The 26,824-nt window shown below is 30.8% G+C and overlaps 1 protein-coding gene across 1 annotated transcript; it reads right to left on the bottom strand.

The window, feature by feature from the left end:
* Positions 1-21,855: 21,855 nt before the first annotated feature.
* LOC113560266 (general transcription factor II-I repeat domain-containing protein 2B-like) lies at positions 21,856-22,554 on the bottom strand. Its single transcript, XM_026966031.1, has 2 exons — positions 22,389-22,554; positions 21,856-22,289 (listed from the first exon to the last, which is right to left on the bottom strand). The coding sequence occupies exons 1-2, from the start codon at positions 22,552-22,554 to the stop codon at positions 21,856-21,858; spliced, it is 600 nt and encodes a 199-aa protein (XP_026821832.1).
* Positions 22,555-26,824: the final 4,270 nt, after the last annotated feature.

The following is a 26,824-nucleotide window of genomic DNA, read 5'->3' as shown; positions in this document are numbered from 1 at the left end:
TTTTATCTATCAATTGATTACTGGTTAAAAAGTATTGGGAATTTTATGAAACGTTATTATTATTACGCAAGTAGAGTAACTTGTTGAATTTGAAGAAGACAAAATGATTTATATTATAATATTATGTATTAACACTAGTCAAAAAATCGGTTAGTGTTTACATTTATTTAATTATAACCGACTAATGAATTTTCCTTAGGCATTGTTACAATACGTCTGATATTTCCTTTATTGGATCATTCGCAGTGTGTGTAAAATATATTAAGTCAATCTAACCTTTTTTTCCTGGTTGAATCGACGACCTAGAAGAAACCACTTTCGGATTACTTCCTCTCGGCCGCCATCGTTTATTTAATGATAAATAGATACAAGTTTAAATGAAGGAAGACGGGGCCAGTCTCCCCGACTTACCTCCTTACATGCGTTTTATAATGTGCTTTAATTATAGTACGAGGCGTGTCCAGAAAGTAAGTGTACTGAGGCTCTCACGGCCATAGGGAATATTTTTCTACTATGTTGGCTACACTGCCGTATAGCTTTACTCCTCTTCTTTATAACAAGACCATAACAAGTTCAGTACGTTGAAAACTGTGGTCACAAGAATTTTTCTTGTGAATAATGTCGATCGAATCTGCCGCCACCTCCTTTGTCCACTTCTTGACCGCCCCTTCACCTCCTCGTCAGTAAACAATTTTTTTCCACCCGTGTGCTTCTTCAGGGAAATGAACAAATGGTAATCTGAAGGCGCCAGGTCGGGGAATACGGAGGGCGGTTCAAAACATCTCATCCAAATGAGCCCAAAAATTGTTTCACGACATTGGCTGTGTGGGGTCTGGAGTTGTCGTGCAGCAGGCAGACTCCTCTTGTTAACAGACCTTTCCTTTTATTTTGAATAGCTCTCCTCAATTTTTATAGGGTTTCACAATACCTTGCTGCTTTGATGGTCTCACTCTGAGGTAAATATTCAATCAATATGACGTCTTTGAGGTCCCAAAACACTGATGCCATGATTTTTTTGACTGAAATTGGTTTTGAACTTTTGGTTGAGGGTGAACACTAGTGTTCGGACTGTCTCTTGGTTTCAGGCATATAGTGTGCAACCCAAGTTTCATCTCCAGTAACAATAGACTTGAGAAAATTATCACCCTTCAGTTTATAGCGTTCCATAGAGGTAATGAATGACTGCGCGGATTTCGCACTAGGCGGCAAACTCGATCGACATGTTTCATGAGAAAAATTCTTGTGACCACAGTTTTCAACGTACTAAACTTGTGATGGTCTTGTTATAAACGAGAGGAGTAAAGCTATACAGCAGTGTAGCGAACATAATAAAAAAATATTTCCTGCGGTCGTGAGAGCCTTAGTACACTTACTTTCTGGATATGCCTCGTAAATATATATATAATTACAAAGAAATACAATAGATTAATACAGATCAGTTAAGTATAATATAACAGCAATAATAATTAACGATTAATGATAGCGTGGAACTCTCTGGCGTCTGCCGTCACGGACCGGACGCATCCCGCCACCCTGGAATTCATGCTGAACAGCCACTTCTCGGGCCAGCTCGCCCGCCGCCCTATATTCGTGTACCATCGTTTTTTTTTTGCTTCTCGAGCTGGCTAAGCCCGCCGCCCTGGACGCCCGTTCTGCCCGGCCGCTGTGGCGGCTTGGCGAACTCTCTCCTCTTCCTCCTTGGCAGACAGGAGGCCTTCCACCAATCTGTTTAAGAGCCTCAGGGACTCTGTGGCACCTTCGATCATCAACCCACGTGAGTCTGGGTCTGGGGAGAGATCCTCCTCAGAGGGTAGATAATGCCGGATATGATGGCCACCGATAACCTGTGCCCCACGCGGCCTGCAAGTTCAGTTCTGAAGGGCTACCAGTAAGGGCAAACGAGAAAAGTGTACTCCGCCGTGTCCACGGCGCTCCCACACTGCACGCATAGGGGGTTAATAGCGCTTCCCATACGATGTAGGTAGTATTGGAAGCAGCCGTGGCCAGAGAACGCCTGAGTCATCCTGAACGTCAGCGGTATCGTTGGAAGAGGTCTGCGCATCCACCTCCTGACGTCCGGGATGAGTCTCCTCGTCCACTGGGTCTTAGGTGAAAAGGCCCACCGTCGCTGCCACATTACCAAAGTCACTTCTCTCTCCATGGCCTTCATCGTGGCCAGAGACGTCGGCGGAGCTGCTGGGAGTGGAGGTTGTTCGAGACGCCTCCTCGACCTCACCCTTTCTTGCGCGAGCAGGTCCTCTGGCGGCATATAGGCTAGTAGAAGGGCAGCCTCATCCGAGACTGTTCGATACGCCCTTATGACCCTCAGCGCGATTGCCCTTTGGGGTCGTATTTTTTCCAATTACTTGACTTACTAAAGCGGTCGCTTTTGTACGGTTGCATGTCATAGTTTTTACTACTTCCGATTCTGGACGTTTAGATTTAAACATTTGAACAAGGTGGTCGGATGTCCGTATTGAGATATTGTGTTCAGTTATGAACATAGCTAGTCGAATCTCAGCTTCTTTTTTTCTAAATTCAAGTGAATTATGCTGTACAATTATTTTATCGAGCGTTGTAATATTAGAAACTGCCTGTGAATTTTTTTATGTTATATTGACCGTGAATGTTTACGAACAGCAGAAATACCACCGAAGTATTCATCCCCACACACCTTATACTTAAAATATATATCACCTTTTTTGCTACATGTAAACCATGCTGAAAATGTTGCATTTTGCTCCCAACTTTCCGGTACTTTTGCCTATAATGTTTTTTCTTTGGCCAGTTTCTCTTATAATGTATTCCCGGAGATTCACCACTTAACGACATTATACACAATATTTAAATGATGTTTATTCTAAATAATTCTATTTTGATTAATAATTTGACTTTTTTGTTAAGATTTAAAAAAAAATAAAACTGTGAGTCCGACTAGTCTGAGTTATTTAACGTTTGATAACAAAATTGATGATTATTCGAATTAGCCTATTCGATCTCCTGTAGTCCTATACAATAAATTATTGTGTGATAAAAGCTTGTATGAATATAATAATATGATTATAGTGACAGATAGTAGTGTAACTTTAGGCTGTACGCATTAAGTTCGTACACTCTATAACAGGGGTGGCCAACTAGTCGATCCCGAGATGAATTTGAGTCGATCGCGACACCATACATTTTATAATATATTTTTGTTTTGACAACCTTTTTTTTTAGGTCGATCGCGATAACCTAGAAAATCTCGGAGGTCAATCGCAAGTCTATTAAAGTTGGCCGCCCCTGCTCTATAGTCTAAACTGTAGTACTTCTGTAATACTGTACTACTGTTAAGTGTATTAATTGTATTTATTAAGTTAACGTGTATTGGAGAAAATTTATATTAATTTGTATTAAGAAAACGAGGAATACTGAAAATTTTTAGAAATATAAAAAGGGATTTTTGAATTTTTTGTCTGGCAACACTGGTCTGTCCTACGCTCACCTTGAGCAGACCGTGCGTCTCGCCGTGTCCGGCCATTCTTTTCTGTCGCCCTGTTTTCGCGACCATCTCGTGGCGTGATACCCGTTGTGCACCGTTTTTTACTGTCACATTATTTGTAATTATTAGGTACCGACGAGCCATATTTCGCACCGCGTTTGGCGAATCAATCGTGTCGTACCTATTTGCGTGACGCCGCCTTCAGTATCGCGATTACGTAAAGTTGCGCCTTATGTATTCGATCACTCGTCGTTAACGAGTGCCGCCGCCACCTTTCGCTGTTAACACCGCCGTATCAGCTGCTGCAGCCACCAACGCCGCCGATACTGTTTGTCCCGACCGATGCGCATATGCCGTACCGGTATCATTTATGATTATTATTGATTATATTGATTATCATTTATTATTGTTTTGATTTATGCTCGGTTGAAGAGACGTCTTCACCAGCCAAGTTTTATATTTTGTACTTTCCGTGTTACAATACATCTTATCATTACAATATTACACATTGTATTATTATTATTTACATTGAGTCATCTCATCCGGCCAAATGCTAGGCAATAGCTGGTGACGCAACTCTACTATTCACTTTCAATTTTTATTCCATGGTTTATTAATTTCTTAATAATATTTTTGATCGATTTTTAAAACAAAAACTTTCTCACAAGTTTTAAATATCTTTTATCAACTGGACATAACCCAACAGATGAAGAAATTACAAGTTCTAAAAATCTTTTTGACTTTTATGTAAAAGATATGCGACAAATTATTTTTTCTGTTGCAAAGGCCAAATCCGAATTGTAGTTATGAAAAATAAAAAAAATAATTGCTATACTTCACCGTTAAACACAATTAATGGTTTAAATTTATGTGATTTATAAATATTTTAATCAGTATTTATACTTTTGAAAATATTTGCAAGTTACCAGTAATTACATGTACAGCTGAGAGATCGTTTTACACACTGAATTAAAACTTATCTGCGATAACAATACAGCCACGTTTAAATAGACTGGAAAATTGTCATATACGTCGAGGAATTAAGAAACTCGAAATATTAATAGTTCTTTTCGAAAAGGGACCAAGGAAAAGTAAATTTTAAATTAATTTGTCATAATATTTAGTTATAAATATTAAATACCTAATAATATAACATACTAGCTGTTCGAATAAACACTCCTAATAGCGGTTGGTGCATTACTCTGTATTGCACTATTTAAATTATTCAATTGTGTATCTGTCAATGAAACCGATTATTATTAACCTATTTATTGAAGTGACCTAATTATTGCATAGCAGTATAAAACAAAATAACAATTAATAAATATGTCAACTGTTTTGAGAAATAACAATTACTGATATATATATAAGAATAAACTGCAATAACAAATATAATATATATATTTTACGCGCAGTAAATGTTAGTAATAATAATAATAATACCTCATAAGGTATAAATAAAACCATAAAACATCAATTAAAAAAATATCACTGATAACAGTGTATAATATATAAAATTGATAATGACAATAAATAAACCTGCATCACAGGGTGCATCAAATGTCCCACGGCGATCTCTTCAACGCCGTCAACTTTAACAACAATACAGCACGCACCAACGCCAGCCCCAAGACCAATTACACAAAGTTCCGGGTCAAAGTGGTCAATTGAAAGTAAATCGACACGGCGCAAAACGGAAGGCGAAGAGTACGCAAAGCCACCAAACAAGACCGTGTGTCGGCGCATAATATAATAGCAGCCGATCAAACGCGTTATTGTAGTAAAAAGGCTCACAGCACAACCGCGATACGTTAAAGAACGTAATAATAAAATGTACGACAACGCGTCTCGACGAGCGTATGACAAACGTGTCAGCACGAACGATAATAATAATAACGCACAACCGCGGCATGCCAAAAAGCGTAATAACAAAAAGATGGGGACAACGCGTCTCGGCGAGAGTATAAAAAACACGTCTGTACGGACGGATGACAAAAAAAAAAACCACGGAGCCAGCGTAAAAACGGAGATTATAAAGAACGCTATTACGGCCAGCTCTGCACACGGCGTTACCAATATTGACCGGTCAGTCTTGATCCAACACTAGCTGTTCCGTCACAACGTTGCCCGTGTATTAGAGAAGTTAATAATGTGTGAAGATCACGTCGATCAAATGGTTTTCAAAGTGTATTCGAATAAATAAGTGTTTAACATTCGCAAGATGCATTGGAAGTGAAATACGTCAGACGGCAGCGGCATTATTATTGAAAATGTACTATTATATATTTATTAGTTTAATAAAAAATTCCAGTTGACCCTATCCAATAGTTGCATATATTTGTATGACTCCAAAAAAGAAAAACATGTCTCATTTTTCAGTATAACTTTATCAAAAACTTTGGCCACTCATGGACACTAAAATAATCTATTTACTTTTTTATTTTTAGTTATCCATTTAATTACATTTTTTATTTTTCTATATGGTAATTCAAATATCAACATCCAAACCGAAACACTGGGTCTAGAGACTTGAAATTTTGTACAGAGGTTCCTTAACCAATATAAATACTATATAATATGCTATAATACTATAGCTATATAAAAAATACCTTCTTACCCCCTTAGGAATCAAATTTTCAAAAAAACCTTTCTTAATGCGTCCCTAAATTACTTCAGGGAATTCTGTACAAAATTTCAAGTCTCTAGACCAAGCAGTTCGGTCTGGTCGTTGATGAGTGAATAGAGGCGGTCCCCTATATGAATATAGAATACAAACAAATGAAATTGATTATTTAAAACGACAAAAATTAGATGTACTTTTTTAATTGTGTGATAGGAAAGTAGGACAATTTTAACCCCCCCACAATCAAAAAAAAAAATATTTAGTAAGCATCTAATATTGTAAAATGTTTTGAGCCCAATTGGTAAACATAGAGTTGTTTAAAAAAATAAATAAATAGTATATAATGTGTATAAATTTGTAAATTAATTAAAAAACTTATCATTTATAACAGTATCTAGTCAAAATCGTACGTATTATTTGTTTATTTATTGTATATCATTATGATATTTCATGTGTTCATTCTGATCAGAGAATTTCGAATAATATGTGTTCTCATTTTTTAGAAAAATAGAAAATCTTTTAACTGCAACATTGAGGGTAGTTTTTGATATAAAATTAAATTTAGCTAGTTTAATTTGGGAAAAAATTCGTAAAATAACAAACAATAACGGAGAAATATATTTCAAATATATTAATTGTTATTATTTTGAGCTCTTATGAATAATTATCGAAATCAACGATTTTTTCGAATTTATTAAAAATGTCTTAATAATTTCTATAAAGTTATTTTATAAATAAACCTTTTTAATATTACCGTTGTCAACGACATTGAGGAGAACACATACATTACTATATTAGTTTAATTGTTATAACAAATTATTTTATATTTTTTTTTCGTAGAAGGGATAAGTACGTATTATAAATTATTTAAATTAATATTAAATATTAATTCGACATATTAAAATATGTTTATTGAATTAATAATCAATAAAGATACTATTTTATTGTTAACTATTCGATTATTAACTACACAGTTAAGACCAATAGGTTTTACCTATACAATGAGATGAATTACTTATTTTTTTTTTGTAGTACAATATATTAATTATTTTAATATTAAATTTTGTCTTCCTGGAAACTTATATTCTGAAAAATACTAAACAAATAAATAATATTTTATCAACCAAACAGTTTTACTTTAAAACTGTTTGATTCTTAAATGACCTTTTTTATTTCTTTAAATAAGTTATATTGCAATTTAAGTAGCTCTTCTAAAAATAATTAATTTTTTTGAATTAAATAATGATAATTCATAAATAATAATATTTTTTTTTATAGAGAGTGATGAAAGTATGTAAATATTATAAGTTATTTTATTAATTTTTCAGTGCATTTTCAAATTTATATTAACAAAACAGATGTCTCCAAAAATTGTTTCTTTACTCCAAGCTATATTTTTATTGTATCTGGGAAGACCTTAATACTAAGAACATTATATGATGATTTTATCGAATAACTAAAGATGTAATCGTTACTTCGAGTAAACAATAATCACATATCATCATAAGTCATACAGCAACCCTACTGGACTTCTGAGATGAGTTCAATAAGAGGGAGCTGAGGGGAAGACGCACTTGGTGTAGATTCTATCAGGTGTATTTTGTTTTTCAAAGGAGATAATTCAGTATGAATTTAGGAGTTTCGGCTTTCAATTCGGATATTTGAATGAATTAGCGAGGTTTAGATTGAGTTCGTTAAACTGAGTAGACTGCTAGCACTGTTTACTAATTGCTTTCATGTGTGTTTGACGGTCTTAGCATCTTCGACATTAGTAATTTAATATTAAAATTATGAATTTAACATTAAATCAATGTTAATAATGCAGTAAACACAATCGCCAAGCTTTAGAATTGTTATGTTTTAAAATAACGTAGTCACTGATCACCTATCCTAAGTTAAATCAAACAAAACGAAATTATCATTGTCATCGTCACTTTCGTCGTCTCCGATATCAAGTTAAAAAAAAATCTAAAATTCTTGACACGCCAAACAGATTTGAACGTACTAATTATAAAATGTTTAAATTAATATTAACTATAAATTAAACATATTAAAATATGTTTATTGAATTAATAATCAATAAAGATACTATTTTATTGTTAACTATTCGATTATTAACTACACAGTTAAGACCAATAGGTTTTACCTATACAATGAGATGAATTACTTATTTTTTTTTTGTAGTACAATATATTAATTATTTTAATATTAAATTTTGTCTTCCTGGAAACTTATATTCTGAAAAATACTAAACAAATAAATAATATTTTATCAACCAAACAGTTTTACTTTAAAACTGTTTGATTCTTAAGTGACCTTTTTTTTTTTTATTTACTTCAAAATAAGTTATATTGCAATTTAAGTAGCTCTTCTAAAAATAATTAATTTTTTTGAATTAAATAATGATAATTCATAAATAATAATATTTTTTTTTTATAGAGAGTAATGCAAGTATGTAAATATTATAAGTTATTTTATTAATTTTTCCGTTAGGTTAGGTTTGGTAATTAAAATATAATTACTAATATAATTTGTAATTTAATATTAAAATTATGAATTTAACATTAAATCAATGTTACTAATGCAGTAAACACAATAGCCAATCTTTAGAATTGTTATGGCTTAAAATTACGTAGTCACTGATCACCTATCCTAAGTTAAATCAAACAAAACGAAATTATCATCGTCTTCGTCACTTTCGTCTTCTCTGAAATCAGGTTAAAAAATATCCAAACAGATTTGCCTTTCTCTAAATTATATGAAAGCTGATTACCTAACTATTTTTAAGCAACCTTGTGGTGAGAGGCAATTTTCCTAACGTAAATAATAGAAACAAATTTGTTTATAAAGCTATTTAAAAAAACTATTATGTTGTTCTTCTAATATTTTGAAGCATTTCTATAAACTAATTTGTTTCTATTATAATATTTATGTTAGAAGCCCCCTCCCCCACCCTCACACCAGAAGCTTGCTTCAAGACAGCCTTTAATCAGCTCTTGTATATACTGTGAGTTTAAATTCTATATTTATTAACTTGTTAAGTAGAGTTGAATAAATAAATAAATATATATTCTCTGAGGACATTGTTCTAATATTCGAACTATTAATATACTTGTACCAGTCTCAGATACGCCTCCCACCAAAAGTAAAGTCAAAGGGAGTTTCCTAAATGTATCACAAAATTACCCTCTTTTTAATGTTACGAGTGTGTCCCAAGAAATAAGGTCATAATTTTTAGATATCCCAAGTGTGTCATAGTTCATTTAGCGGCTAGGTTTTATATATCCAATCATCATCAAAGATAAAATGAAATTCAATTTCCACACGCTTCGCTTTCATAGCTGTAAAAATTAAGTACCTTTAAAGTTCTATAGTTGTAGTTGTAGATTTGAAAGGGCATTGACCAATTGCGCCTAAATCACATTTTCTATTGCGCTTGAAAATTTGACTACTTTCAGGTATGAACATATTGTTATTCTATATAATTCCATCAACAACAACATAAAAGATCTGGACACTAAAATTATTAAAGATTAAAAACTTTTTTATCTATCAATTGATTACTGTTTAAATAGTATCGGAAATTTTATGAAACGTTATTTTTATTACGCAAGTAAAGCAACTTATTGAATTTGAAGAAAACAAAATGATTTATTTATTTACTTATATTATAATATTATGTATCAACACTCATCAAAATATTGGTTAGTGTATACATTTATTTAATTATAGGTTACTATATTATAAGTTTTCCTTGGGTATTGTAAAATGTATAGAGCACATTTGATATATTACAAAAAAGTAATTTTTAAGTGCAATTGGTAAACTGCCATTTGAACCACCATATTCGATCGTCAAACCTATATCTTAAATCGGACGCACTCGACATATCCCGGCTGTTATCTTAGTAAATTTTTTAAAATTAAAACATGTGAGTAACAAATTTATTGATCAACAAAAAACGTACAAAAAGGTACTTTAATGAATACAAATTTGTAGAAGTTGTATAATAAGTATATAGTATATTATATGTATATATTTATAAATTAATTAAAAAATATATCGTTTATAACAGGTTCTAGTCGTAAACGTACGTATTATTTGTTTATTTATTGTATATCATTATGATATTTCATGTGTTCATTCTGATCAGAGAATTTCGAATAATATGTGGTCTCATTTTTTAGAATTCTTTTTTTAAGTTTGCTTTATTTGAAGAATTACAATCTATACAAAGTACAATAAGTAAAAGTAATAAAAATTTACAGACAGTTAACAAGAATAAACACATGAGGAGGGAGTCACACATTTGTGACTCCTCTTATATTTATAAGTTTTAAACTTAAGTTATCATATCGCGGCACCATTTCCTTTTCAGACGTCTGGTTGGATTACCTGGAAGTGTTATTGAAGCTAATTCATTGATTAGTTGATTGGGAATAACTTGGAGTTTGGCGTGTAAGCGTTTGTAGTAGATAGCAGCTGTATGGTCGATGGATGGTAATTTGAGGTCGGAATTTATGGTCTCGTTCGAGACGAACCAGGGTGCACTAGTGATTAAGCGAAGAGTGATGTTTTGGAAGGCTTGTATGGTTCTCTTGTTTAAGTTTTTAGCAGAACCCCAGATTACAATACCGTATATCCATATTGATTAAAGAAGAGCTTTATAAAGAATGATTTTGATGGGTAAGGTAAGGTTCAAACGAAGTAGTGGCCTTAGCAGGTGAAGTCTAGTGTTAAGTCTCTTACGCTTATCTTTTCTTATCTTATCTTATCTTTGTATCTTTTTTTAAGACCCAGATATTTAACTTCTGTTGAATGAGGAATGACGATGTTGTTGATTGTTACTGCAGGGCAGTTTAGAGGTCTGAGTGAGAAATTCACAAAGCAGGACTTGGATTCATTAATCTTTATTTTCCAATTGGTGAACCACTGAGAGAGAGTATTTAGATTAATTTGTAGTTTATGAGATGCGGTGGTACGGTCAGAAGAAACTGATAATAGGGCAGTATCATCAGCATATGTTCTAACTAAGGTATTTTCAGTTGTGGGCAGGTCCGACGTATAAATGGTGTATAAGAAAGGAGCAATATCGCTGCCTTGAGGGATACCAGCAAATATAGGATATTGTTTTGAGTGTTGTAAATTATGTCGGACATTAGAAGAGCGGTTGGCAAGATAGGATTTAAGTATTAGGTATAAAGGGGCTGGAAAAATATTTTTTAGTTTGAAAAGGAGACCGTCGTGCCAGACGGTATCAAAAGCTTTCGCGACGTCCAGAAAAACACCGGCGCAGTATTTTTTGGTTTCGAGTGCTGCGGAGATAGTGTCCGCAACCCTTTGGAGTTGATGAGTTGTGGCATGGTGAGCACGAAAGCCGAACTGGAAGTTTGTAATGCTGTTTTTTGATTTTGCTATGGTGGTGATTCACTTTAGAATGATTTTTTCAAGGATTTTACCCAGAACTGGTAGTAAGCTGATGGGCCTGTACGAGGAGGGGTTTTCTGGAGGCTTACCAGGTTTGAGTGCTGTAACAATAACAGATGCTTTCCAGGTAGTGAGGAAATAAGATAACCGAAGGGCTGCATTATAGATATGAGCAAGATGAACGATCGATTTCATAAGTAGATTTTTGACGACTTTGTTAGAGATGAGGTCATGACCTGGGGATTTGTTGTTTGCCAGTTTTTTTATAATATCCACTATTTCCGCTGGGGAAGTAGGTTTTGTAGGTAGGGCCATAGGTAAAGTAGACTGGAGAGACTCCATGACTGACGACATGAGTGGAGCTGGTGTAGGAATGAGATGTGGTTTGAAAACGCCCGATAATTCTTCAGTGAGAATATCTGCTTTTTCTTTGTCTGTAGAAGCAAGTGAGTTGTCTGCACGGCGAAGAGGCGGAGGAGAGTCCTTAATTCATAGTATTGACTTAGTTTTGCGCCAGAGAGATCCATTTGTAAGAGAGAGGTTTTGTAAGTGATTTTTGTAAAGATTGGCTTTGTGAGTTTTAAGTAGGGACTTAAGTTTATTGGAAAGATAATTGTACTTTATCTTATCTGCAGGGTAGTGAGTTTGTTGCCATTTAGATCTGGCTCTGCGTTTTTTAGCAATAAGTTGTCTTAGTTCCAGTGATAGGTTGGGTGTTTGAGAATAGGGTGCGCGAAGGGTAGATGAGTCCTTGGCTGCTGTTTGAATGACATCCGAGAGTTGGGTGATTGCTTGGTCGACATCGGAAGATGATTTTAATTTGGTATTAAGAATTATTTTGTTTGAGATAAAAACTCTGAATTTGTTCCAATTTGTAGTACTTGGAGTAATGGTTGGTCTGTTTTGCTTCAAAGTGGGTTGAGGACCAATGAGGAGTAATACAGGTGTATGATCAGAAGCTGGATCCTTTAGGTTTACAAGTTCAGTGGAAAAGCGGTTTGGTAGATTGGTGATAAAAAAATCAAAGGTGTCGGGGTGACGGTTGCCATGCGATGGCCAATAGGTTGGAGAATGAGGCGCTATTACCTTGAGGTGGTTGAGTGAGATGAAGTTGTTTAGAGCACGACCTCTAGTGTTGGTAGTGCAGCTCCATGTATGGTATTTAGCATTGAAGTCAGCACCAATAACATGAGTGAAGCTTAGAGTTTGAGAAAGGTTACTCAGTTCGGCCGAAGGGAAGGGTCTTCCTGGCGGGAAATAGCAAGAGGAAATGGAGATAGTTATAGAGTTAATTTTTATTGATGTGCTAGCTGCTTGAATGTTTGGAGACAAGTATGGAAAAAGAGGGAGATGGTCGATTTTGTTTGAGATTAGGAGAGCAGCGCCTCCGTGGGCAGTACCATCTGGGTGGTCAGCTCTGATAATATCGTATCCAAATAGCTTGAGCGATGAAGTTTTAGTTAAGTGAGTTTCCGTAATAAGTGCAATTTCTGCTTTTTTTTCACCGAGGACCAACTGTAGTTCATTTAAATGTTGCGAAATGCCGTTTGCATTCCATAACAATATGGAGAGTGTTTGCAAATTATTTGTTGGCATTTTTAATAAGATTATCAATGACTTTGGTGAGGAGTGATATTAGAGGGTTTATTAATGCTTTAAATTCGTTAATAAATGATGATAGTTGTGCAGAGATATTTTCATTTTGATTATCCTTTGAGTTGTTATCACGACTGTGAGAAGAAGAATCTTGATTTAATGGAGGGAAATTTTGTGAGTAAGCTTGGTGTGTAGATTCATAGGTATTTTTTACAGTTGATTGACGTGGAAGAGAACTTTTATTCCAGATTTTTTTTGAAGGGTTTTCTGATAATTTTTTTTTAAGATTTAGGTGCGATTGGCAGCCCCTAAAGTTAGCCGGGTGATTACCACTACATAGAGCGCATTTGGCAGGAGAGCTGCAATCTTTGGTACATACAGTTGACTCATGTTGTTTACCACAGCGTACACAACGGGGAGAGTGATTACAGTAGCCATGAGTGTGGCCGTACGTTTGGCATCGGTGACATTGCGGTATTTCTTTTTTTTGATGGAGAGTTTCAACTTTAATTTTTGTATAACATAATGAGGTTAGTTTGAAAATATCGGAGTTTGTTGGACTCGGTTCTAAATTAATAAAGAATATCGGTAGGGGAGAATTGGTTAGCTTGTTTGTAACAGGCGTTATGCTTCTAGTGACAAATCCCTTATTTAAGAGTTCTTGTTTAATAAGAGAGGTGTCAGTCGTATGATGCATGTTTTGTATTACGACGCGATATGCTTTCTCCTCTTTTAGTTGAAATGAATGAAAGGAGACGTTATTATTTTTGAAGTAAGATACGACTGATCTATAGGAGACAGGACTGTACGTTTGGAGTTTAAGACCTTTAGTAGAGCTTTTGCAGTCAAAGCCAGTTTCATCAGTTAATTCTTTCATTTTTTGACAGAAATTGTTGTAGTTTATCTGTTCTTGAATAAAGATAGGAGGTGGCTTTGATGTTTTATTTTCATTGACATAGATTACAGGGTTTGTATTGGTACTTGGTGTTTCCATAGGTTGAATTTTGTCAGAAGGAGCAATCGGAGAAAAACGGTTAGCCGAAATAAAAATATTTTTGTCAGGTTTTTTTGTGGTAGGAGAAGAGCTGTAGGGAGATCTTGAGCGTTTAGAAGTATTTGATTGGACTGTATGCCAATCATTTTCGTTGTCAGAGAAGTCCGAGGGGCTATTGACACCCGTTTGGTCTATTAGTGTTTTGGTGAAAATAAGCGGTGGAATAGTTTTATCTGTTAAATGTTTATTTTTTGACAATTTGGGATATTTGGTGATAGGAGTCAGTGGGCGATTAGAGTAACTCATAATGATGTAGATAAGGAAAATTATGGGTTGACCTTGGGCAATGTTTAAATAATTTATACATTACCAACGGTACGAATACCGCGACGAGCTGGACACAGCAAACAATGCACACGCTATCGAGAGCAGATAAAGCAGAACGAGAGGCAATTAACGTGTGGACTGTACGACGTCTTAACACGAACTGATTTTTTAGAAAAATAGAAAATCTTTTAACTGCAACATTGAGGGTAGTTTTTGGTATAAAATTTAATTTAGCTAGTTTAATTTGGGAAAAAATTCGTAAAATAACAAACAATAACGGAGAAATATATTTCAAATATATTAATTGTTATTATTTTGAGCTCTTATGAATAATTATCGAAATCAACGATTTTTTCGAATTTATTAAAAATGTCTTAATAATTTCTATAAAGTTATTTTATAAATAAACCTTTTTAATATTACCGTTGTCAACGACATTGAGGAGAACACATACATTACTATATTAGTTTAATTGTTATAACAAATTATTTTATATTTTTTTTTCGTAGAAGGGATAAGTACGTATTATAAATTATTTAAATTAATATTAAATATTAATTCGACATATTAAAATATGTTTATTGAATTAATAATCAATAAAGATACTATTTTATTGTTAACTATTCGATTATTAACTACACAGTTAAGACCAATAGGTTTTACCTATACAATGAGATGAATTACTTATTTTTTTTTTGTAGTACAATATATTAATTATTTTAATATTAAATTTTGTCTTCCTGGAAACTTATATTCTGAAAAATACTAAACAAATAAATAATATTTTATCAACCAAACAGTTTTACTTTAAAACTGTTTGATTCTTAAATGACCTTTTTTATTTCTTTAAATAAGTTATATTGCAATTTAAGTAGCTCTTCTAAAAATAATTAATTTTTTTGAATTAAATAATGATAATTCATAAATAATAATATTTTTTTTTATAGAGAGTGATGAAAGTATGTAAATATTATAAGTTATTTTATTAATTTTTCAGTGCATTTTCAAATTTATATTAACAAAACAGATGTCTCCAAAAATTGTTTCTTTACTCCAAGCTATATTTTTATTGTATCTGGGAAGACCTTAATACTAAGAACATTATATGATGATTTTATCGAATAACTAAAGATGTAATCGTTACTTCGAGTAAACAATAATCACATATCATCATAAGTCATACAGCAACCCTACTGGACTTCTGAGATGAGTTCAATAAGAGGGAGCTGAGGGGAAGACGCACTTGGTGTAGATTCTATCAGGTGTATTTTGTTTTTCAAAGGAGATAATTCAGTATGAATTTAGGAGTTTCGGCTTTCAATTCGGATATTTGAATGAATTAGCGAGGTTTAGATTGAGTTCGTTAAACTGAGTAGACTGCTAGCACTGTTTACTAATTGCTTTCATGTGTGTTTGACGGTCTTAGCATCTTCGACATTAGTAATTTAATATTAAAATTATGAATTTAACATTAAATCAATGTTAATAATGCAGTAAACACAATCGCCAAGCTTTAGAATTGTTATGTTTTAAAATAACGTAGTCACTGATCACCTATCCTAAGTTAAATCAAACAAAACGAAATTATCATTGTCATCGTCACTTTCGTCGTCTCCGATATCAAGTTAAAAAAAAATCTAAAATTCTTGACACGCCAAACAGATTTGAACGTACTAATTATAAAATGTTTAAATTAATATTAACTATAAATTAAACATATTAAAATATGTTTATTGAATTAATAATCAATAAAGATACTATTTTATTGTTAACTATTCGATTATTAACTACACAGTTAAGACCAATAGGTTTTACCTATACAATGAGATGAATTACTTATTTTTTTTTGTAGTACAATATATTAATTATTTTAATATTAAATTTTGTCTTCCTGGAAACTTATATTCTGAAAAATACTAAACAAATAAATAATATTTTATCAACCAAACAGTTTTACTTTAAAACTGTTTGATTCTTAAGTGACCTTTTTTTTTTTTATTTACTTCAAAATAAGTTATATTGCAATTTAAGTAGCTCTTCTAAAAATAATTAATTTTTTTGAATTAAATAATGATAATTCATAAATAATAATATTTTTTTTTTTATAGAGAGTAATGCAAGTATGTAAATATTATAAGTTATTTTATTAATTTTTCCGTTAGGTTAGGTTTGGTAATTAAAATATAATTACTAATATAATTTGTAATTTAATATTAAAATTATGAATTTAACATTAAATCAATGTTACTAATGCAGTAAACACAATAGCCAATCTTTAGAATTGTTATGGCTTAAAATTACGTAGTCACTGATCACCTATCCTAAGTTAAATCAAACAAAACGAAATTATCATCGTCTTCGTCACTTTCGTCTTCTCTGAAATCAGGTTAAAAAATATCCAAACAGATTTGCCTTTCTCTAAATTATATGAAAGCTGATTACCTAACTATTTTTAAGCAACCTTGTGGTGAGAGGCAATTTTCCTAACGTAAATAATAGAAACAAATTTGTTTATAAAGCTATTTAAAAAAACTATTATGTTGTTCTTCTAATATTTTGAAGCATTTCTATAAACTAATTTGTTTCTATTATAATATTTATGTTAGAAGCCCCCTCCCCCACCCTCACACCAGAAGCTTGCTTCAAGACAGCCTTTAATCAGCTCTTGTATATACTGTGAGTTTAAATTCTATATTTATTAACTTGTTAAGTAGAGTTGAATAAATAAATAAATATATATTCTCTGAGGACATTGTTCTAATATTCGAACTATTAATATACTTGTACCAGTCTCAGATACGCCTCCCACCAAAAGTAAAGTCAAAGGGAGTTTCCTAAATGTATCACAAAATTACCCTCTTTTTAATGTTACGAGTGTGTCCCAAGAAATAAGGTCATAATTTTTAGATATCCCAAGTGTGTCATAGTTCATTTAGCGGCTAGGTTTTATATATCCAATCATCATCAAAGATAAAATGAAATTCAATTTCCACACGCTTCGCTTTCATAGCTGTAAAAATTAAGTACCTTTAAAGTTCTATAGTTGTAGTTGTAGATTTGAAAGGGCATTGACCAATTGCGCCTAAATCACATTTTCTATTGCGCTTGAAAATTTGACTACTTTCAGGTATGAACATATTGTTATTCTATATAATTCCATCAACAACAACATAAAAGATCTGGACACTAAAATTATTAAAGATTAAAAACTTTTTTATCTATCAATTGATTACTGTTTAAATAGTATCGGAAATTTTATGAAACGTTATTTTTATTACGCAAGTAAAGCAACTTATTGAATTTGAAGAAAACAAAATGATTTATTTATTTACTTATATTATAATATTATGTATCAACACTCATCAAAATATTGGTTAGTGTATACATTTATTTAATTATAGGTTACTATATTATAAGTTTTCCTTGGGTATTGTAAAATGTATAGAGCACATTTGATATATTACAAAAAAGTAATTTTTAAGTGCAATTGGTAAACTGCCATTTGAACCACCATATTCGATCGTCAAACCTATATCTTAAATCGGACGCACTCGACATATCCCGGCTGTTATCTTAGTAAATTTTTTAAAATTAAAACATGTGAGTAACAAATTTATTGATCAACAAAAAACGTACAAAAAGGTACTTTAATGAATACAAATTTGTAGAAGTTGTATAATAAGTATATAGTATATTATATGTATATATTTATAAATTAATTAAAAAATATATCGTTTATAACAGGTTCTAGTCGTAAACGTACGTATTATTTGTTTATTTATTGTATATCATTATGATATTTCATGTGTTCATTCTGATCAGAGAATTTCGAATAATATATGTTATCGTTTTTTAGAAAAATAGAAAATCTTTTAGCTGCAACATTGAGTGTAATTTTTAGTATAAAATTAAATCTAGCTAGTTTAATTTGGGATAAAAATTTGTAAATTAACAAAACAATAACGGAGAAATATATTTCAAATATATTAATTGTTATTGTTTGAGCTCTTATGAATAATTATCGAAATCAACGATTTTTTCGAATTTATTTAAAGTGTCTTAATAATTTCTATAAAGTTATTTTATAAATGATTCTTTTTAAAAAAACCATTGTCAATGACATAGCGGAGAACACAGCAGATGCTAGAGTCTAAAGTCTTTTCCATTAGCTAACAATAGCGTAATTTTTCGTTAACGATAGTAAGAGTTTCTCTAAATTATATGAAAGCTGATTACCCAACTATTTTTAAGCAACCTTGTGGTGAGAGGCAATTTTCCTAACGTAAATAATAGAAACAAATTTGTTTATAAAGCTATTTAAAAAAACTATTATGTTGTTCTTCTAATATTTTGAAGCATTTCTATAAACTAATTTGTTTCTATTATAATATTTATGTTAGAAGCCCCCTCCCCCACCCTCACACCAGAAGCTTGCTTCAAGACAGCCTTTAATCAGCTCTTGTATATACTGTGAGTTTAAATTCTATATTTATTAACTTGTTAAGTAGAGTTGAATAAATTAATAAATATATATTCTCTGAGGACATTGTTCTAATATTCGAACTATTAATATACTTGTACCAGTCTCAGATACGCCTCCCACCAAAAGTAAAGTCAAAGGGAGTTTCCTAAATGTATCACAAAATTACCCTCTTTTTAATGTTACGAGTGTGTCCCAAAAAATAAGGTCATAATTTTTAGATATTATAAATTTAATAAAAGATTGCAAATTGAATCAGCTACGGATTTCATGTCATCAACAATTTTTGCCTGAGGTGTGCGTGAAGTAGATTGGGGCATCCATAGGATATTACATTAGAACTACATTTATTACGTCCAGAGAGTTCTGGACTTGTGAGATGAGTTCAATAATATGGAGCTGAGGGGAAGACGCTCTTGGTGTAGATTCTATCAGGTGTATTTTGATTTTCAAAGCAGATAATTCAGTATGAAGTTTGGAGCATATTATATAGTTTATAATGTGTATATATTTATAAATTAATTAAAAAATTTACCTTTTATAACAGGTTCTAATTATAATAGTACGTATATTTGTTTATTTATTGTATATCATTATGATATTTCATGTGAAATATGATCTACAATTTAAGATTCTGATCAGAGAATTTCGAAGAGTAGGTGTTCATATTTTAAAAAAAAAGAAAATTTTTTAACATCAATATTAAGGGTAGTTTTTGGTATAAAATTAAATCTAGCTAGTTTAATTTAGGATACAAATTCGTAAATTAGCAAAACAATAACGGAGAAATATATTTTAAATACAGTAATTGTTATTATTTTGAGCTCTTATGAATAATTAATGAAATCAACGATTTTTTCGAATTTATTTAAAGTGTCTTATTAATTGCTATAAAGTTATTTTATAAATAAACCTTTTTAAAATAACTGTTGTTAAAGACATTGCGGAAAACACAGCAGATCATTACTTATGTGCTGCTACCATAATTTATTTACAATAACAATCATATAAATATATAAAATTGGTAAGCGAGATTCAAAAAAGAAAGTGGGTTTTATCCCTCTAAGTTATCACAAGTGCTATATTATTGATGAGTTTGTTCATGAACAACACTGCTAGAGTATTTACCATTAGCGAACAATACCATAATTTTCAGTAACGATTGTTAGAGCCATGTTGGTTTAATTTAACCTAGATTAGGTTATGTTGATACCCCTTGACTGCTTTTCAACTTTACTTTTGGTCCATCAGTTCGTTTATAGTGTTTATACTGAAATTTCCTTATCTCTCTGATTCTTTCCAGTTAATATTGACCCTAAGTATCAAATATGCATGGTCCTGCTGAAAACAGAGTTTGTGTAAAAATTCTTGTTTTTAAAATTACTATATAAAAATATTATAAATTATAAATTAAATGAGCACATAACATTATGAAAACAATATATTCATCACCTTGACTTCGATTAGAATCTAAACTTTATGAAATATTTCTTCTATTAAGAATCGATTTTTGAATACAATGTTAATTATTTCGCAATATATACATAATGGTGACATTGTAAACCTACCTAACCTAACCTGTAATTGTGACTATTTTAAAAACATGATAATTCATAATACTTTAATGTTATTGATAATTTATTATTTATTATTACTATATTAGTTTAATATTGTTATAACAAATTATTTTTTTTTTTTGTAGAAGGAATACGTACGTAATTAGAAAATGTTTAAATTAATATTAAATTTAATTTAAAATATGTTTATTGAATTAATAATCAATAAAGCTACTATTTTATTGTTAACTATTCGATTCTAAACTACACAGTTAAAACCATTATGTTTTACCTATATAATGAAATAAATTAGAAATAACCAAAAAGTATGATAATTCATAAATTATATTTTTTTTTTTATAGTGAGTAACTCATGTACGTAGAAATTATAAGTTATTTTATTAATTTTTCCGTGCTTTCAAATTTATATTAACAAAACAGATGTCTCCAAAAATTGTTTCTCTACTCTAAGCTATATTTTCATTGTATTTGGGGAGACCTTAATACTAAGAACATTATATGATGATCTTACTCGAATAACTAAACATGTAGAACTGAAGATACTTCTAAAATTAAATACCTAAGTACCTGATCGTGATCGTGTAAATAACCTTTTCCTTTAACACAGTTAATTAATTGACCTAAGCAGTAGTCTTCAACCGGTGGTTCGCGACTCATTTTTTGGTCGCTTAAGCTTTAAAGTTGGGTAGTAATAAGTCTTCTTTTTAAAATAAAAATTAAATTTATAAAATTATATAATCTAAGAAAAAATTTTTTTAATCTTTAAACTTAGAAATTTAATCAATAGAAATACCTACTAAAATGTAATTTTTATTCAGTTTTAATAGTACTACTGCAAATAATTTAGCAATTTTAACTTTATTACAAACTCACGTGGGTCGCAAATAATGTAGGCCTAAAAAAGTGGGTCGCGAGTCCAAAAAGGTTGAAGACCACTGAACTAAAGTATAAATATTTCAAAAACAATAATATTCATTTTAATACAAGTATAAAACCACCAGATCATATATTATGTTAAAATATACAATTAATATCAGTATGCATACATTGTAAGCACATGAGTGCAATTGTCAATATGTTATTAAGTTATTAATGTCACACAAACACATACACATACACTCACACACATATATATATATATATATATATACATAGTATATGACAGGGATGGCAAATAGGATTTTTTTTACGTGCCAATTTATGACATAATTCAAAAAAAATTTTCAGCCGTGCCATAATTATTTTTATTAACACAGCAAAATACAAATACAAAATATAAATGAAAATTTATTGATTTTAATGTAGAAAATTATGTAAAACTGGAAATAATGTGAAAAAAATATTAAATTATTATTGTTTGTTAGAAATCTTTTGCTTCATTTTGGTTGAAAGGTTTTTTATATCTGGTTGATATGATGTTGATTGCAAGGCAATACATGCTGCCGAATCTTCCTCCGTTAATCTGTTCCTAGCCTTTGTATGTGTATGATTTAATACCGAAAAGAGACTTTCGCAAGCATATGTTGAAGAAAAAATTGTTAACAATGAAATTGCTAATTTTTTGACAGAAGAAAAATTTTCTGGAATATTATTCCATACTTCTAATATTATGTTGTCAACACCGCAATCTGTTTCTTCGTTATGTATTCGATGACGTTCCAATTCTTCGATACGCTCTCGCATATTCACAAATTTATTTGTCCAAATTGGATTAGTTTGCAAATCGATTAACTGCATTTCTAAATTTTCTAATTCCATCCAATTAAGATAGTAATCATTAAAATCTTGCACATCGAATAAATCGGGATAATTAATAATTTTTATTAATTTTTCAATTTTTTTAAAATCATGAAAACTTTGTGAAAACTGTATTTTTATCAAACCAACAATATTTGAAAATTCATTGGTAAAATCCCAATTGGTTTGTTCAAAAATGTCCACTTCACCTAACATTTTTTTCACTTTTGGGAAGTATAGAAATTTTCCTGATTTGACATCGTTAATAAACATATCTATTTTAATTTCAAAACCTTTTATTAATCCAAACATGACTTCAATTGTTTTCCCGCGTCCTTGTAACTTTTTATTCAAAGTGTTCAAATGTAATGTTAGATCTGTGAAAAACATATACTATATGACGTCAATGACGCGTATTAAGGCTATTATCTTGTACAAGACTCACTCTCGATCCACAATGTGATGATCATACGATGTGTGTCTAGATCAATTGTATGTTACATTTATATTATTATTTATTTTTTTATTCTGTATTATATTAAATTACGGGACTAGCCCAAGGTACAGTTATCAAAACATAGAATTAGTATTAATCCAGATATATACTATAGGCTTAAAGGCTAGAAAGGTTCACATTTGCTAATCGCATTATTCGGTGGATAGGGTAGTTTCGGCAATAATTTGTGGTGTGTCAAGGGACGTAGTAGGGAGCCGCTAGCGTGGATGATCTGATTAGAACTCTATAGTTTAGCTCTGCAAGAAGCTCAGATGTATCTATGCAACCGTTAACCAGTTTATTAAGAAATTTAATGTTGGCTAAAACTCTTCCTTCAGAAAGACTACTAGGCTGTAAGTGGAGAGTGACAGGGAAATAATCGTAAGGTTGATGATCAACCTTAAAACAAAAAAAGACAAAATCAAAGAAATTACATTGTACTCGTTCAAGTAGTGATGAGGCAGAGGAGGTATTCGGATCCCTAAGAATGTAGCCATATTCTGCTATCGGTCTTACAAGCTCACAATATAAGTTTTTGAGAGAGTAGATTAGTTTAAAATTCGAAGAAAAGCGTTTTATAAAACTTTAGGGAATTACAGGTGATGTTCTCGATGTGGGAGTAGTAGTCTAAATCAGATATTTGGATAATAACCAAGTCTTTCTTGACAGACACTCTAGTTATAGAATGATTGTTAAGAGAGTAATCAAATTGAGTGTAGACTGTCGTCTCGTAAAGGACATGACCTGACATTTGCTGATGTTTAGGCACCCATGATTTTCCAACCAGGAAGATAAGCAACCGAGTTCACTCTGAAGACATAGACAATCGTCAACGAAATTGATTTGCAAAAATAATTTGACGCCATCAGCGAATAACAAAAAGCGGCAGTGCTTAAAAGCTGTTAATTTTAACAGCTCTTTAACTCAGCCTTCAAAAGAATCTTCTGAATCGTATTCTCGTCCTTTATAAATATCATCAGTATTTTTCAAAGATGTTTTAGAAATGTTTGGCCAAAAGTGTGCAAATGACTTCATCTGTTCTAAAAGAACATTCTTATCGATTGTAGGTAATAATTGAGAAATTTCGTTCGTGGCATTGGGGTCATTCTGCTGCCTCTAATGTCTTTGTTTGTTCCATACTTGTAACTACGACATTCATCATGGCAAAAAAAATTTTATTTTAAAATTGTCTCAAGACGTGTGAATAGTTTCTTCATGAATTTAAGTTACCCTCCATTCTGTGTGATACGAATTCGCTTTCGTTTTTGAGGATTTCAAACTATTTCATTTTCTCTTTTTCAAATTTTTTTTAGAAACAAAATTATTAAAAATCTCAGCTGCTGTACTTATTGGAGTAAAAGTTTGTTGATTTTGCTTCTATAATTTCTTTGTTAACTTAAATATTTGAAGAAACGTCATTGCTGTAAGTGTAGTCTCGTGGCAATTATGATCCAATAAACTTCTTGTATCACTTCAACATTAAAATCACTGGATTGTGAAATTTCATTAAGGGTCATAACTATTTTAACATACCTATATAAGACTTCCGTTCTCTGTGTTGAGTTCCAATTATCCACATATCAGCTCAACCAAATATTTTTTGTACTCACATCGCCAACGAGTAGCTCCAATATTTATTCTGTGTGAAGAATGATCATTTTTTTTCTTTCCTTTGTAAATATTAAGCCTATTATAAGATATATTTATACATTTTATATAGTTCTTGCATAAGTCAAAAAAATGAAATAACTGTCACAGAGTGTGATGTGGTTTGCTGTAATACTAAATTTCAGACGTGTGTATAGTGTGCACCATGTATGTATATGTCTAGGTATCACTTCTTTAAGTTTTGGTTGTACACCTTAATATTGATATCCATTCATGTTTGTTGCACCATCAAACGCATCAGCAATACAATTTACTAAATTAACGTTTATTGACTTCAAAATTGTTTACAAAAATTCAAACATTGCTTGACCAGATGATGATTGCATGATGCATGATGATTCACTACAATTTTAAATCTAGAAACACAAAATAAGTTCTCTATAATGAAAATTGAATACGTTGTATAATTATATGAAAGAGGCTATAAATGCAGATTTTATGTCTTCTTAAATTAATTCCCCATGATTCTATACAAGTTTACCCGATATTTAAGGTGTTAGAAATATTATACTTTTTATCCATTTATAAAATGCTACACGAATTGCTCATTTGTTCAATTTTATGTTTTTATTTTTGAGATATAGAATTCTGTTTCTGAGCCCACACAATTTTGATTGTTCTACCATTTGTATAATATTTAGGATTCTAGGTATTTCATTCAACATTTTTAGAACACTTTTACATTTAATATTTTACAAATTTATTTAAAATACTTTAGACAATTACTTAGATTTTAAATTTAATTGTAAATTCTTAACATATTATTTTCTTAATAATACTTTTATAAATTAACTATTTATTACTTTTTTTAGGTGCTAACCAATGTACGTTTTAATTTTTAGTAACAATTATATAGACAATTTATACTAATAAATTAATTTTAGATTAATTTTATTGGTATGAATAATAATATAATAATAGATTTTGATATCGATATATTAATATCAAACATGTGGTCATATGCTTGTAGTAGGACAATTATGAAGAATTTATAATAATTATTAATTCATTTTTTTTATATTATTATGATAACAGTGACTAGAGGTACGTAATGAATTCTATTTTGTAAGAGACGATGGTATTATAAATGGTTTGATGTTATGGTATTTTTCCTAACACAGCATAACATTGCGTTGAGTTAAAAGTTGAAGAAAGAAATTTATGGATTTTTCAATAATACTATTTTTTTTTATCGACTGTTAACTAGAAATATTTATACTTTTAAAACTATCACACTCATAATGATATTTAATACCATTGTGAATATTAATTATCTACTTAACGGATGGACACGACATGAATTATAATTAGTAATTAAAATTAAGTTTACAGCAGAATATTAGACTTATGAATTATAGAAATCTCTAGAGTAAAAACATTTATAGTAATAGATCAACATTTTTTGGGATGTACCATACTATTCCAATAACTAACATTTTTCAAAGTATTTAAACTTTTATGAAATACTAAGTTATTGGTTCATTATAAAATAATCACCTGTAGGAGTCGATTATGTTGTAAGGTACCTTTTGACAAATCTTAGATTTATTAAACGAGTTTATGCTCAGTATAAATAAGTTGCGTCAACCTTTATACTGTGCTATTATGTGCACTGTGTTGAGATATTTTAGATCTGTATTGTGGGATCCACATAAATTAGTCATATAAATATTTTAAATAGATTACAAGCTACATGGGTTTGCAAATTCTAATTTCTTTTAAATTACCTATTCTCGTTAGATAGGTAATAATAGAGTCTATGCATATTTAGTTTTTTTAAGAACATTTTTTTCAGGTTTTATTTTTAACTAAAGCCGGGGCTATACACGGTCCCTAACCTAACTATGGTACCACAGTATCTAACCTAACTAGATATCAATTGTATGTTAACCAAATAAGTAGCACAAACTAATTTGCTAACGAGCTCCATGTAATAATAAAGAGGATTGTCAAATTTCAACCATCAATCATGTTTTTAATATTACACAACCTTTTTTTTAAATTTTTTTTTCTTTTATTAATTCAAAATCGTGTAAAAGTGAATTATATTATAGTAATATATATATATTGGGCTACTTTCCCGTAATTTAAAAAATAAATAAAAACCTCGCTTCATTCAGAATCAACAAGGTAATCATAAAAAACTCTAGTCAACTTCCATTGGTTAGGTTAAGATCGGTAAGGTTCTACATAATGATATATTTTTTACAAAGACAATATTAGGTCATCGATTTTTTATAATATTAAGTATGAGATAGTTTTATAAGGTAAATTTTATTTGGTACCTATTAATTAGTGTTCATTTTTCTTTTTCTAGAAAAAATATGTAAGTACATTTTATATTTATTTTTTATTGAATGTATTAAAATGTTTAACTGAATTTAAGTAATCAGTGTCTAACTTTTATACTTTTATATT

The sequence above is a fragment of the Rhopalosiphum maidis genome, unplaced genomic scaffold (genome assembly GCF_003676215.2).
Source record: "Rhopalosiphum maidis isolate BTI-1 unplaced genomic scaffold, ASM367621v3 scaffold138, whole genome shotgun sequence".
NCBI classification, from domain to species: domain Eukaryota; kingdom Metazoa; phylum Arthropoda; class Insecta; order Hemiptera; family Aphididae; genus Rhopalosiphum; species Rhopalosiphum maidis.
Note: the sequence above shows the minus strand (reverse complement) of the source record. Positions and strands in the feature narration are given on the sequence as shown.

Coding starts and splice junctions, on each gene's coding strand:
- LOC113560266 (XM_026966031.1), bottom strand. CDS start 22,554: ATGTTTGGATTAATAAAAGGTTTTGAAATTAAAATAGATATGTTTATT. Junction 22,290..22,388: donor TGAATTTTCAAATATTGTTG/GTTTGATAAAAA, acceptor TCGATGTGCAAG/ATTTTAATGATTACTATCTT.